The sequence below is a fragment of the Argopecten irradians genome, chromosome 8, assembly GCF_041381155.1.
Source record: "Argopecten irradians isolate NY chromosome 8, Ai_NY, whole genome shotgun sequence".
NCBI lineage: Eukaryota > Metazoa > Mollusca > Bivalvia > Pectinida > Pectinidae > Argopecten > Argopecten irradians.
In genome coordinates, this window is record NC_091141.1 from 13,578,216 (window position 1) to 13,594,164 (window position 15,949).

General features: G+C 33.7%; 2 protein-coding genes across 3 annotated transcripts in view; one reads left to right on the top strand and one right to left on the bottom strand.

The window, feature by feature from the left end:
- The first annotated feature begins 423 nt into the window (after positions 1-423).
- On the top strand, positions 424-8,835 carry LOC138329430 (UPAR/Ly6 domain-containing protein rtv-like). 2 transcript variants are annotated; one of them, XM_069276425.1, is made up of 3 exons: positions 424-536; positions 3,840-4,019; positions 6,819-8,835. In XM_069276425.1, exons 1-3 carry the CDS (start codon positions 476-478, stop codon positions 7,013-7,015), a joined length of 438 nt encoding a protein of 145 aa, XP_069132526.1. In that variant the 5' UTR covers positions 424-475; the 3' UTR covers positions 7,016-8,835. The 2 variants fall into 2 exon arrangements, with proteins under 2 accessions (XP_069132526.1, XP_069132527.1); XM_069276426.1 differs by lacking the exon at positions 424-536 and adding an exon at positions 1,657-1,784.
- A 2,297-nt stretch (positions 8,836-11,132) lies between these two features.
- LOC138329431 (tyrosine-protein kinase BAZ1B-like) overlaps positions 11,133-15,949 on the bottom strand; it is a 28,736-nt gene continuing 23,919 nt past the window's right edge. The window contains exons 31-32 of the mRNA XM_069276427.1: positions 14,921-15,064; positions 11,133-14,338 (exon numbers count right to left, since the gene is read on the bottom strand). Coding sequence (XP_069132528.1) covers positions 14,225-14,338; positions 14,921-15,064 — 258 coding nt within the window. The 3' untranslated portion in view covers positions 11,133-14,224. The remainder of the gene's footprint in view (positions 14,339-14,920; positions 15,065-15,949) is intronic.

Genomic DNA, 15,949 nt, shown 5'->3' on the forward strand with positions numbered 1-15,949 from the left:
TCAATTTGATATCGACTGCATGCCCTAGTTTGATAACTTAAGCTCAATAATGTTTACCTACAATATGTCCTGAAAGCGGTGGATGGAAATTCCACGAAATTGCTTGTCTCTTCCCTGACACTTAGGTTCTATTTGGGGTTTTCCCTATTTAAATTTGAACCACCTATAAACCCATGTTAAATTGATTGTAACTGCATAGTAATTCTGAAGTCCTGAGTTGGATGGACTACAGCCAGTATATTAGAGAGCTCTTCATATATATTCATCATTCTGGCAGAGATATATATAATACTATTTAAGGTTGTATTCTCTGATTCTGGTTTACTATCAAAATCTCTGATAAGATTAATAAATTTTGTCAAAAATAAGCTTAGAGATTGCCCTCGGATAGAACTATACAGAGTTGTCTTTTCTTAGCATAGTTCACGTTTTACCGTTAGGTGGCGTAATAATCGCAGGTAGAGGGAATACAAAAATGTCGGCCAAGGAGAACGTTTGTTGTATGTTGGTGGTGTTTATGACCATTTTGTCGATATGTAAGTCATATTATGAAACAATTTAATAACAATAATCAATTATTATCACAATTAATGTCAAAATATGTAAACAACTATTTACTTTAGCTTTTATTTTGACGATTATCTCCCCTGTACACAGGTGAAAAACGCTCAGGTGTGGCATATATACAATATAGTTATATTCAATATTTTTCTACGTTTTGCATGTAAAAACTTCTTCATGATGCCCCATTATTATATCTTTTCTTAATTAAGATGCAACGGAAACTTTAATTTTATATTATTTACGAAATATTATGATTTTTACTATGTGTTTTTGTTTCTTTCCATTTTACTTCCGGTAATCAACTTATCGTGGAATGTATGATTCACCGTAATTACCCAAGACCATGATCAGATAATAACTGTATCATATCTTTGTTATACATTATGTTAGTCAAGTGTACGTCCTAGAATGACTGGCAATTAGGTGTCACTCTTTATTAAAGAGATTCAGAACTTAAATTTTAATATAATTGTAACTGGACACTATACATATAAAATAAACAAAAGCATTTATCAGGTTGGGCACATGTAAATTTATTGCTATTATAGCGATATATAGCTATAATAGCTATTTATATCTATATAAAACTGACGGTAAACAACATTTTTGAAGATAAAAATGCTTCCGCTCAAAACCGACTCCTGAAACTTGCAGTTGTTGTTTATAACAATCATATTGAAAGCAGTTTTGATGATGTATAATTAAGCTAATTAAGTTGATTATTGCTCTATTGTTTCGATCGAAAAGTTTTGCATAGTGTTCAAATTATACTTAAACACATTCTCTGCTGCAAGTTTCAGGAGTCAGTTTTGAGCGCAAGCATTTTTATCTCCAGATATGTTGTTTTTCGCTAGTATTATATAGCTATAAAAAGCTATATATCGCTATATTAGCAATAGATTTACATGTGCCCAACCAGTTTGTCTAAGTAAGAAACATATATTATGTATGTATAACATATATTATGTATTTATGTTTCTGTCTTAAATCTCTGATTCTGGTTTACTATCAAAATCTCTGATCAAAAGATTAATACATTTTGTCAAAAATAAGCTTAGAGATTGCCCTCGGATAGAACTATACAGAGTTGTCTTTTCTTAGCATAGTTCACGTTTTACCGTTAGGTAGCGTAATAATCGCAGGTAGAGGAAATACAAAAATGTCGGCCAAGGAGAACGTTTGGTGTATGTTGGTGGTGTTTATGACCATTTTGTCGATATGTAAGTCATATTATGAAACAATTTAATAACAATAATCAATTATTATCACAATTAATGTCAAAATATGTAAACAACTGTTTATTTAAGCTTTTATTTTGACGATTATCTCCCCTGTACACAGGTGAAAAACGCTCAGGTGTGGCATATATACAATATAGTTATATTCAATATTTTTTCTACGTTTTGCATGTAAAACTTCTTCATGATGCCCCATTATTATATCTTTTCTTAATTAAGATGCAACGGAAACTTTAATTTTATATTATTTACGAAATATTATGATTTTTACTATGTGTTTTTGTTTCTTTCCATTTTACTTCCGGTAATCAACTTATCGTGGAATGTATGATTCACCGTAATTACCCAAGACCATGATCAGATAATAACTGTATCATATCTTTGTTATACATTATGTTAGTCAAGTGTACGTCCTAGAATGATTGGCAATTAGGTGTCACTTCTTTATTATAGAGATTCAGAACTTAAATTTTAATATAATTGTAACTGGACACTATACATATAAAATAAACAAAAGCATTTATCAGGTTGGGCACATGTAAATTTATTGCTATTATAGCGATATATAGCTATAATAGCTATTTATAGCTATATAAAACTGACGGTAAACAACATTTTTGAAGATAAAAATGCTTCCGCTCAAAACCGACTCCTGAAACTTGCAGTGGTTGTTTATAACAATCATATTGAAAGCAGTTTTGATGATGTATAATTAAGCTAATTAAATTGATTATTGCTCTATTGTTTCGATCGAAAAGTTTTGCATAGTGTTCAAATTATACTTAAACACATTCCTGCAAGTTTCAGGAGTCAGTTTTGAGCGCAAGCATTTTTATCTCCAGATATGTTGTTTTTCGCTAGTATTATATAGCTATAAAAAGCTATATATCGCTATATTAGCAATAGATTTACATGTGCCCAACCAGTTTGTCTAAGTAAGAAACATATATTATGTATGTATAACATATATTATGTATTTATGTTTCTGTCTAAATGCAAAAAAAAATAAATGGTTCTATGCAGCACCTACACCTTTAATTACCTTATTCAAATCAAAGATCCTCAGTTCAAAGGCCTTTTTGATAAAGAAGCCTAAATCCTGTATAAGCATGCTGAAACATTAAGGAGTACTTTGTTTTGAGTTAACATGAATTTAATTTAAAACTTGCCATATTGTAACTACACTCGAATATTTAATTGAGGTTATTGTTACCCAAACATATTGTAAATGGCATAAATGCTATGTATTAGCTATACTTTGTGTGGTTGAAGGTACTAAATTTTCTAGAAGTAGGGATGGGGTTGCTAGGGTGTGTTTAAGCTGGGGGAGGGTCATTTAATCTAGCTGGTATATACATCAATCAATCTAACCCATATATACATGTATCCCTGGTCAATACTAGCAATATTAGATCTTGGCTAGAGAGAACTGCAGTTTGGTTGGTTGAGCACCCAATCTAGAGTATGATTTCTAGAAGTGACAGTGATTTTAAAATGATATAATTTTATATTAAGATCATGTGCTCTGTTTCATTGGTGCCCACTTTGCTGCATATTGCAGTCTGCGACTTTAAGCACTAGTCTGATACCCACGACTAGTAACTTTACAGCCGGACTAGTGCCAATTGTAATGAACTAGTCTGATTGGACTAGTGGCTCCCCACCCGATTAAAATCAGTAAATACTTTATTTACAAGAGCGGTGGTCAATTGCAACATATTTTGAGTGTATTCTATATGTGATTATTTCAGTCTGGATGCATCATTTTGTGAGAATTTGCATTCACAAACGCACCCAGACTGTAATTTGGGTCAAAAATCCTAAACTGATCATGGCTGAAGCAAAACATGCCTTAACAGCTAGGGGTAATAGTCATACTAGTAAAATTTTGGGGTTTACTAGTCCAAATGACTAGCAGCGAAAAAAATGAATGTCACAGACTGATATTGTTAAAGAAATAATTTTAATATGTAGTGTATTTATTATTGTTTGTATTGAAGGTGCCTATCTGTAGTATTGTTTGTGATCTGTTGACAGGTACTTGTTTAGAGTGCTATGATTGTGCCTCCAAAGACGACCCTATCTGTTTGGACCCGTTTGATTTTGCGGCTAATGAAGGAGGCACGTCAGAATGTGGAGAGAAAGACACACATTGCATGAAGTTTAAAACTGTTTCCTTTCTAGCAGATTCAGGCTTCATTACTGGAAGAGACAGAGGTATAAAGTTATTAATAGATATTCAGTAATCATGTGACAGATATGAGGTTATTTATAGATACCCAGTAACCATGTGAGAGAGGTATGAGGTTATTTATAAATATCCGGTAACCATGTGACAGAGGAATGAGGTTATTTATAAATACTCAGTAACATGTGACAGAGGTATGAGTATTTATAGATACTCAGTAACCATGTGACAGAGGTATGAGTATTATTTATAGATACTCAGTAACCATGTGACAGAGGTATGAGGTTATTTATAGATACTCAGTAACATGTGACAGAGGTATGAGGTTATTTATAGATACTCAGTAACCATGTGACAGAGGTATGAGGTTATTTATAGATACTCAGTAACCATGTGACATGAGTTATTTATAATACCGTAACCATGTGACAGAGGAATGAGGTTATTTATAGATACTCAGTAACCATGTGACAGAGGAATGAGGTTATTTATAGATACTCAGTAACCATGTGACAGTAGATGACATGTAGGTATATTATAATACCAGTAACCATGTGACAGAGGTATGAGGTTATTTATAGATACTCAGTAACCATGTGACAGAGGTATGAGGTTATTTATAGTTAGATACTCAGTAACCATGTGACAGAGGTATGAGGTTATTTATAGATACTCAGTAACCATGTGACAGAGGTATGAGCGTTATTTATAGATACTCAGTAACCATGTGACAGAGGTATGACTTTATTAAAAGATACTCAGTAATCATGTGACAGAGATATGAGGTTATTTATAGATACCAGTAACCATGTAACAGAGGTATGAGGTTATTTGTAGATACCAGTAACCATGTAACAGAGGTATGAGGTTATTTATAGATACCAGTAACCATGTGACAGAGGTATGACGTTATTTAAGATACTCAGTAACCATGTGACAGAGGTATGAGGTTATTTATAGATACTCAGTAACCATGTGACAGAGGTATGAGGTTATTTATAGATACTCAGTAACCATGTGACAGAGGTATGAGGTTATTTATAGATACTCAGTAACCATGTGACAGAGGTATGAGGTTATTTATAGATACTCAGTAACCATGTGACAGAGGTATGAGGTTATTTATAGATACTCAGTAACCATGTGACAGAGGAATGAGGTTATTTATAGATACTCAGTTGTCAAATGACCTTAGATGTTTGTGTCCCTAGACATTCATCTTCAAATGACCTTGGATGTTTGTTTGCCCTAGACACCCATCCTCAAATGACCTTGGATGTTTGTGTTCATAGACACCCATCCTCAAATGACCTTGGATGTTTGTGTTCATAGACACCCATCCTCAAATGGCCTTGTATTTTGGTGTCCCCTAGACATTCATCCTCAAATGACTTAGATGTGCTGTCCCCTAGACATTCATCCTCAAATGACTTAAGATGTTTGTGTCCCTAGACATTCATCCTCAAATGACTTAAGATGCTGCTGTCCCCTAGACATTCATCCTCAAATGACCTTGGATGTTTGTGTCCATAGACATTCATCCTCAAATGACCTTGGATGTTTGTGTCCCTAGACATTCATCCTCAAATGACCTTGGATGTTTGTGTCCCTAGACATTCATCCTCAAATGACCTTGGATGTTTGTTTGTCCCTAGACACTCATCCTCAAATGACCTTGGATGTTTGTGTCCCTAGACATTCATCCTCAAATGACTTAAGATGTTGGTGTCCCCTAGACATTCATCCTCAAATGACCTTGGATGTTTGTGTCCCTAGACATTCATCCTCAAATGACCTTGGATGTTTGTGTCCCTAGACACCCATCCTCAAATGACCTTGGGTGTTTTTGTCCCTAGACACCCATCCTCAAATGACCTTGGGTGTTTTTGTCCCTAGACACTCTTCCTCAAATTACCTTGTATGTTGGTGTCCCCTATACACCTATCCTCAAATGACCTTGGATGTTTATGTCCCCTAGACACCCATCGTCAAATGACCTTGGATGTTTATGTCCCCTAGACACCCATCCACAAATGACCTTGGACGTTGATGTCCCTTAGACACCCATCCTCAAATGACCTTGGATGTTTGTGTCCCTAGACATTCATCCTCAAATGACTTAAGATGTTGGTGTCCCCTAGACATTCATCCTCAAATGACCTTGGATGTTGGCGTACCTTGATGTTGGCGTACCTTTGACACCCATCCTTAAATGACAGCGGATGTTTGTGTCCCTAGACATTCATACTCAAATGACCTTGGATGTTGGTGTCCCCTTGATACCCATCCTCAAATGACAGTGGATGTTTGTGTCCCTAGACATTCATCCTCAAAAGGCCGTGGATGTTTGTGTCCCTAGACACCCATCCTCAAATGATCTTGGGTGTTGGGGTCCCCTAGACACCCATCCTCAAATGACCTTGCATGTTGGTGTCCTTAGATATTCATCCTCAAATGACCTTGGATGTTTGTGCCCCTTTGATACCCATCCTGAAATTACCTTGGATGTTTGTGTGCCCTGAACACTTAAAAACTATCTAAAAAAATCATGAAAATATGTCACCTTAAATTGTTTCAAACACAAGTAATCTATATTGTGAAATAAAATTGTTGTGACTAAATTTAAGTCGTTCGAAAGATAAACACAATATTAAGGTACAGTACTTGGTGTCTAGAATAGACACAAGTTAATATGTAATTCACATTTAACATCAAATTTTACATCTAGCCGTCATCTGTTGAAGCCCATCAATGTGTTTGATCTTCAGATAATGTATTCCAACCATTATCTAAGCTGTATATATTTATTACTGTATTTTGTTTTTCAGTGGTGACTGTGGTATCACGGATGTGTGTACGAAGAGATGGATACTCCAACGGTTGTGTGGCGGTAGAATCTGACAGTGGCTTTCTTTTCAAGTGTCTATGTGATACAGATTTCTGTAACGGTGCCGTAACTGCATTACCTAATATGGTAATGTTAGTAGTGACAGTCCTCGTGGCATTATGGGTAACCAAGCGATGAACATCTAATAACTAATAACCTAATTAATCAACTACTTTATACTTTTATCAGAGAATGACTTACTCTTAATTAGATGGAAAATCTTATTAATTGGAGAATTTTTCTACGGAACGAAAGAAGCTTTTATTTCTGAGATGATGTTTTAAACATAACGAGAACAAAAGTTCACTGTTATAAGATAAGATAGTACGATATAGTAAAGTACATTTACCCTGATGCCTCAACCTGAAATGATATAATCAGCATACAGTTTCTACAACAGAATGTAGAAAGGTTGTATGATATGACCTTTGATTGACCTAGGATGTTTCAGAATGCTCTGAATGTAGTAACCAGATCCAGTGCGATATGTAAAATGAGAATAACACTGTAAACCAACTTAATTTCACGTTTTCATGTCTCACTGCTTTTTCAAGATAATTTAATTCATGATTTGGAATCTTATGGTACTAATGGACCTGTACTGAAACGTTTTTGTGACAATTTATCTTCATGGTTTCTAACTGACCACAGATATATGCAAAATTTAAACACACATGAAAATAAGTTGGTTTGATGTAATATGAGGGGGAGGGGGAGTGAAAATGGTAAGTGTGTGTGAATGTGTGTTAGGGAAGAATTCCTTTGTTCACCTCCTGAAAGAATGTAACAGGAGATTTCAACTTCTACATATTCAGATTTTATAAGAATATGAAGTTTTCAATATCATTTAATATATATTAAGTTGAAACTCAACACATAACAATTTGGTTTGAAAAAATACTTTGTAGAAGAAAAAAAATCATTTATGGATTGCACTAAAACAAAGATATTGTACATCATTCCATCCAAGATATATATTCATGTATTTTATTGTTTGATATTGAAGATTCAATTCTTTAATCATTTACATTATAATTAGGGGCTGCAGTAGCGGAGTGATTGAGGTGTACTGACATATTACCACTAGTCCTCCACTTCTGGGTTTAAGTTTAAATCCTTTGTTGAGCAGTTACTAGTAACATATGTACTGACCATAGGTCAGTGGTTTTACTTCGGGTACTCAAACTTTCCTCCACCTCCTAAATGACTGTGACCATTAAATTCATTATTACACTCTTGTTAATATTTTTAAAATCAGATTTTTTATGTGTTCTATGCATGACAGATACAATGAAGATATAATTGTATATATAATGTAATAATGTGTTACCAGTATCGTTACAATTATCAACCTAACAAACATTTTTTTCTTGGTGTGCAAACCGTAAAATCCTGATTTCTGAAAATATTCTTGGTATTAATTAAAATAGCACCAGAATGAAATTTATCATCATATGCAAAGAACAATGAAAACTAAATAAATAAGTAAATAGATTTTTTTTCACATGTACTGCGGGCTGACAAGAAAATCAGCTCTATATTTATTTTCATTTTATTTTCTGTTAATTGGTAAAATTGGTGTAAAATGTATTATACTGTAATTACTTATTACATCAGTGTATATGGAATGTCCAAAATGTTTTTTCCGTTGGAATTCTATTGTAAAGCTCTTCATCATTGGGAATCTAAAATTGGTGTTTTTAATGATTTTGCCTTAAAACCTTTGTCATAAAATTGCACTCAAAACATTCCATTCAAGCCATATAAGTGCTTTTGCACAGTGAGTACATGTACATCGATTTTAATGTTTGAAATATTTGTCGAAAATGCATGTAGTTAATTGTGTACAAATCATTTAAACATACACATCTTTAATCAGTCTGTAAATAGTTCATGCCATTATGTAAATTTGCATCATGATTTTGTAAAAATATGAATAAAGATATTTTATACTTTGATTCTTTTCCTTGTTCCTTTTTATAAGGTATTTTGTCCTTCTCATATTTAGTTTTTGCACTTAGATGTCTATTTGATGTTGAACTTGACAAACTGATTATGTTGATACTTGGTATGCTATAACATATCAATCATTGGGCTAGAACTAAGCCAATTGCTAAGTGATACATGAAACCTGCATACATGGTCTCCAACATTGCTGGGAAGTTATGAGTTGAAATTGACACCTTAGCTGAGGAGTTGTCGGACATACCTTTTACATAAAATCTCAGTATAATGACCTGGTTACCATGACAACCCAATTTGCGGTAAAACAACCCCTGCATACACATCTACACATGGTCTTCAACATTGATGCTAAGTTCCAATGAAATTGATCCAGTAGTTTAGGAGAAGTTGTCTAGACAATTTTTTCTACAAAAATATGTGTATAATGATCAGGTTACCATGGAAACGGAAATTTCAGCAAGCTGATCCACAATCCACTGGGTTACTGTCACTGTCGCCATAGCCAACCCCGAAATATGCCATAGCATTGATCTGTGTAGACAGAGGAAACAGGTAGATTGGTCCTTTGATGTACTTCGTAAAATAATTGAAGTTTGGTTGCCTGTGCTTCGACAGTTTGTTTTTCATTAACTTAGTTTTGCTATGAGTCCAGTGGTGGATATTATGACAGTGATAGTAACCCCTGTAATATCAAGTATTTATCCCCTCTTCTATAAATTTATGGGGATAGGAGATTAATCAGCACATCCTCAATATTCCAGTGGTTACTATCACTGTCATTATATTTACATCTGCTCCCATAATTGATATTTTTGGATGTGGTCATATTTTGGCTTATTTGACCATTGGTATGAAAGCGCCAAATTTTAACACACTGTATGTAACTATGGATACATCTAAATGCCATTTATTAGGTTAGGTATGTGAACACATATTCTGGGTTAAACAACTCGATCACATTACATAAACATACATTTCAGGTATGTGCTGTCAACCGGAAAAAATGTTACCTGTGTGAGTCTTGCTTTTTGTGCAAACATGTTTATATGTGTTACTATTAATCTTTTTTTTTTTTTATTGAAGACCAATATTTCAGATTTTTTACATCAATAAGGCTTCAAAACTAATCACATCAGTATTTCATTGTTGCAGGATCAATGTCTGTAGACAAACTAAATCTTCAGATTTTTTTTTATCAAATCAAGTTATGCACCAAATATTTACATGGGATACTGCCAAATTTAAACGCATCAAAATTTAACCACCAAATTTTGATATAAAACCGCCAAATTTCCCCGACAATAAAATACCCCAATTTATGTAACTTTAGTGATTACTTTCACTATGGTCTTATTCAGCCATGAACTTTGTCATAGCACCAGTGAAGGCTGTGAATCTGTGTAACATCAGCAGTATAGTGCTTGTAGTTTGGTCCTTTTATGTACATCAAAAGAATACATGATTGTTCAAATAATGGTACCGGAACACTTTATTGTTTTAGAAGTTGAGTATTGCTCTGCTGTAATCTTTGAAAGAAGTCTCAGTAGTAAATACCAATTTTAATGACAACTGCCATTTTGAGGAAGGGACAAGGTCATATCACTTTAATCTTCTTGGTTATGTTAGACCATTCACATCTGGCATTTCTGTGAAGAGATAATCTGCCCTATACATTCTGTATCTGCCTTCCCATATCAACTAAATAACCCACATCAATAAAATAATTTGATCAAACTGCCCCCTCTCCTTGGGTGTTGTCAGCCACATAAATGTACATAAGCCAACAATCTCAGACTGATTTCACTGAAACTTGTAATGATTTTTTGCAGAATAAAGAGCAATGTTAACCCTGCTCACTGAAGGCCTCCCAGGCTATATTGTCTTTACATATTACAGAGTTACCTCCCTTTCGGGTAGGTAGCCATTGTGACATTTTATGTGTGCAACTCGCGTTGTTTTCTCTCAAAAGTATGATGTTACCTATTGAAACAAATGACGTCACAATCATTCTGTTATATGGAAATACAGAACATGGCCACAATGGACAGAGATGAGGCAATCACATTCTAGTCCCAAACACTAGAACTTCACATCAACCATTGGTATGGCAAATGGATATATCTGTCACAGAAGAATCTGTAGCAGTTGACTGGGATTCAAACCAGGATGCTGCAAACTCTAGCCGAAAGCTCTACCGCTGAGCTTCCTGGTCATTGATGACCGACCCAATCCCACTACATATCAATGACCCGACATCTGTTGTGTGTAAACAGACAAACAAACTCTCTACGAGATTTGACTATTATTTATTGATACATATTGTCACATTGCAAGCAAACAACACTTTAAATATTTCATAAAGCTTATAACACATAGAATTGTCCGTACTGTTATAAACTGATAGTGTTGGTAACGGAGGCAATAAAAATAGATGTGCAATCATGGATAAATACCACTTCCTGTGAAAACGTAGTTTGAAACATGATCTCAATTTGTTCTAAATAATAATACGTAACAATGTTATGATTGAAATTCTATGAGATGGTATATTATGCTGCAAGTTGAAATTTTTATCTAATTTAATACGTAATGTGAAAATCTGGTTTGTATCAGATATAATCTAACATACTGCAAATTGAATTGTTCTCTCCCTCAATTTCCACTTTAATTACAAATCACTTATCCTTAATTACAAATCTCCAAGTTGACAGGTACTATTACATATACTTTTAATATATCTTGATATTTTAGGGATCTCTATTCTAAGTGTTTTACTAATAGAATATTCTTTGATCTCCCAAATATATTCTAGCTTAAACCGGTGCCCTCTCAATCAGTGTCTATTATTTACCATATTTTCTGTTTCTGTGAGCAGAAATAATTTTAGCATCATCAAACATTATCATTGACTCCAGTGACCAAAATTGAGAAAGTTGTAGAAAATTCTTGAATCCATCAATATATACACTAAAGATGCCACGCAAACCATAAAAAATCTTTTTGTTGTTAAAACATATTGTAAAACTAGCACAGGAAAAAATTAAATAGTTTTTAGTGACAACAATTTTACAAAATGACATAAATACATATTTTTAAAAACATCCATAAATAATGAAGCATTTAAAAACGAAATTTTCTTGAAAATAGTTTCTCTGTACAAATAATGACGTTTTGTGTAAAATTTTTATGTTGAATGGTAATTACTCTCCTGTCTCACTTTTTTTTCTGTCTAAATGACGATATATTTTACAAGACAGTAAATGGTATACCTACGAGCGAAAGCTTCAGTACCATGATCAACATGGTTAATTGTACAGTCTCTTCTGTTACATGTAGTCCTTCCTGTTACATGTACAGTCCTTTATGTTACATTTACAACATTACAAAAAAACCGATATATAATACATCTCAATGTTACTATGCTATATGTTACCCTCCCAGTTTGAATGGTCATTTGTAATAACACTCACTTAATGCTTCATCTTCAGAATTCTGCCCTATAATTCTTATATTATGTTCAAATGGAATCACCGATACCTTCAATGACATTTCATGTAATTTATAAAAATAGGCATCATTCTAAATACATTTTTTTAACCAAGTTTATGGAGACAAAATTTGATTTAAAAGCATAAACACGGTCATGGAAATCTTTATTTTGAGATTTACACATTTTTTAACCAAGTTTATGGAGACAAAATTTGATTTAAAAGCATAAACACGGTCATGGAAATCTTTATTTTGAGATTTACAATAAGATTTTGGACAATATTTCTCATATGCTGACTGTATGTTATCCAGCATTTGGTCCCATATAAAGCTACTGTATACCCTTGCCTCCCAAAAGATACCTATTCTTATCACTGGTATAATAAACTTGATTCAAAACAATTCCACTAATACATTTGTATGAGAACTTTGCTAGTCAAGCGTACTCAATACAACATTCTTCACCCAAATATACCAGAATGGACACTCTTTAAGTCATGCATAATCAAGATGATAAGGTTGTCAGACATGGACCACAAATCAAAGTTTTCTTTAAGGAGAGTATGTATTGTATACATGTGGCTAGCAAAGTTAATGAGGGAGCAGGATGACTTAAATTTCATTCCACACAGAACAAATATTACTAGGATGGGTGGGTTGAAGACAGGTACGATATGTAATAGGTATAACATGATTTTAAATTACCACTGTAGGATAAAGAACTGGACCACAATTTGGACATATTTCGGTAATCTTAAGTATGTATGTGCGAGTCCCTTTAAGACATCAACCAAAATCACTTTTCAATTATTCCATCAAAATAAAATTTACTTCTTTTAATTAACACCTAGTTCTATTGAATTTCGACTGTCGGTGTGAAAATAAACAAAATTAGAGATACAATCTGATGAGGTTTAGATAACCAATAAGTATACATACCATGGATTTGTGACCCAGTAATGAAACCAATGTACCACTATGAGTCACTGCATGTATCTTGAATCTATATTGAACACTCCAGATATTTGAGTATTTAAAACATTGCAGAACCAAAATTCAGAAAAAATACATTAACCAAACCTGCTGCTGTATCAAAAATAAAAAAAAAAGTCTGACAATTCATCAAATCTGATCAAAATTAAAACCTGTCTGATATTTCCTAGATAATTTCATGAATTTTCCTTTGACATTAGATAATAGGTATAATATATATTTAAGTAAATCATCCCATAAAAAAATTTGATATGACACATATGGTCAATGTAATTCACATAATTGTTTGTCTCAGCAGTGTTGGTATATCCATGAAGAACATAATCTGTTTTTCTAGCTGGATATCAATTCTGTATATTGTCTTGATGGGAGTATATCCACTCCTGTGAACAAAACTAGATTACGAAAATTTACCCCATCACAGGCGTTCTCAAATGATTGTAGACAGTAGCATTCCAAAACAGTATCATCACATGCCCCAGTAAAAGTAATCCATAATTTTCCTATTGAAATCAATACATTTCAAATATCAACATAAAACAATTAACTACACACTACAAAGTTCATTATCTTCAGTTCATTTCCTAATTGGTAGTTGATATTGTGTCATTGTCTGTATCCAGTCAGCAGCATAATTAGCTGTCCACACACAGATCACCGTTACCTTCCTCTGTAGAAATCACTAAATATAAACTACAGCCTTTTATTCGGTGGGATATATAGTCGCCGTACTCCCCTGCCAGTGAACTGAACTATCTACATTCCACACTATCAGTAGTCCAACATTTGTATACGTTGCATTCAGCTCATTTCACTGTCTATTTCACGTAATGATGGCTATGTTCCTCCTTTGTTTTATTACTATGTATCAGCATGTTTCACTGTCTCTACCCCTATCTATTAAGTCTGGCTGTTTTTTCCTCGGGCATACAGGCACATAGGTAAGTTTTTCTTGACAAGCAGGGCAAAGTTCTTCTCCACATCATCCTTACAGTCCAACACCTCACTTCCCACCTACAGAATCATGTTATATAACAATCAGTAAAATCTATAGTGCTGATATGTAAAATCATACAATTTTCTATTCTAAACAGAAAAGCAATTAAAATCCTTATACTTGTTTGTTTCTTTGTTTGATAAAAATCTTTTTTTTTTACCCAATTCCTAACACTATGTACCTTGTTATAAATCTCGGCGTTAATGAAGATTTAATTGACCATATTGCCAACACTACATACCTTGTTAAATCTCAGTGTAAATAAAGACCTGTTTGATCAAATTCCTTACACTAAGTAACTTGTTATATATCTCAGCGTTTATAAAGATATTTTTGATCAAATTCATCACACTACATACCTTGTTATAAATCTCTGTGTTAATGAAAATCTGTTTGATCAAATTCATCACACTACATACCTTGTTATAAATCTCTGTGTTAATGAAGATCTATTTGATTAAATTCCTTACAATACGTACCTTTTTATTAATATCGGTGTTAAGAAAGATCTGTTTGATCAAATTCCTTACACTAAGTATCTTGTTATATATCTCAGCGATTATAAAGATATTTTTGATAAAATTCATCACACTACGTACCTTGTTATAAATCTCAGCGTTAATGAAGATCTGTTTGACATCCTCAATGACTTCCTCCACAGAACCATACACCATACATTTGAGTTTGTCCTTGACAAGCTGCAGGTCCATGGGGTGTTTAACGATTCGATGGTAATCAGGGACCTGGTAAAACATTTCATATATCAATACAGGTACGTGAATATAGCTCAGATTGTAGTAGTGATTACTGTCTATACTGGACCGGCACTATCTACCCCTCAATATATATCCACCAAGTACAGTGAAACCTGTCTAATCAGACACCATTGGGGAGCGACTCTTTTGGTCAAATTAGACAGTGTGTTGAAAAAGGCAGGTATTGATATTGACTTTTATTGTTTGTTGGAATAATAATAATGTCAGATTTGACAGGATGTCTTAAAAGTCGAAATTAGATCGGTTTCACTGCCAAAACAAATATAACAGAAAGTATGTAGCAAAACTCAGAAATGACATGGATTCAGTAACTAATGTCTTTGATAACAGACCAAACACAGACCTGACCTGCAGTCCAAACATAGACCCGACCTGTAGTCCAAACATAGACCCGACCTGTAGTCCAAACATAGACCCGACCTGTAGTCCAAACATAGACCCGACCTGTAGTCCAAACATAGATCCGACCTGTAGTCCAAACAGACCCGAACTGTAGCAGGCCTCAAAGTAGCACTTGGGAATGACTAGCCAATTGGCGAGTGACCTCTAAATTTTACTCGCCAAATGTTGTCAAGAGAAATTTATAAGATTCATATATTGATTTGATGTGTTAAGAGCTTTATTGAGACACCTTACACTATTGAGCAAGCAGATACACATGTACAAGTATTAAAAACATGAAAAACATAATTTTGTGTGGGTCAAAACTCTTTTTATTCAACAACTGCAATGTCCCACTAAACAGCCTCTGTACTTCAGCTTCCTTTTTGTTTTAAACCATTTTTCAATCTGTTTAAATTTTATATCGGTAATATAAGTAATTTATATATAAATGTATAGTAATTATCAATA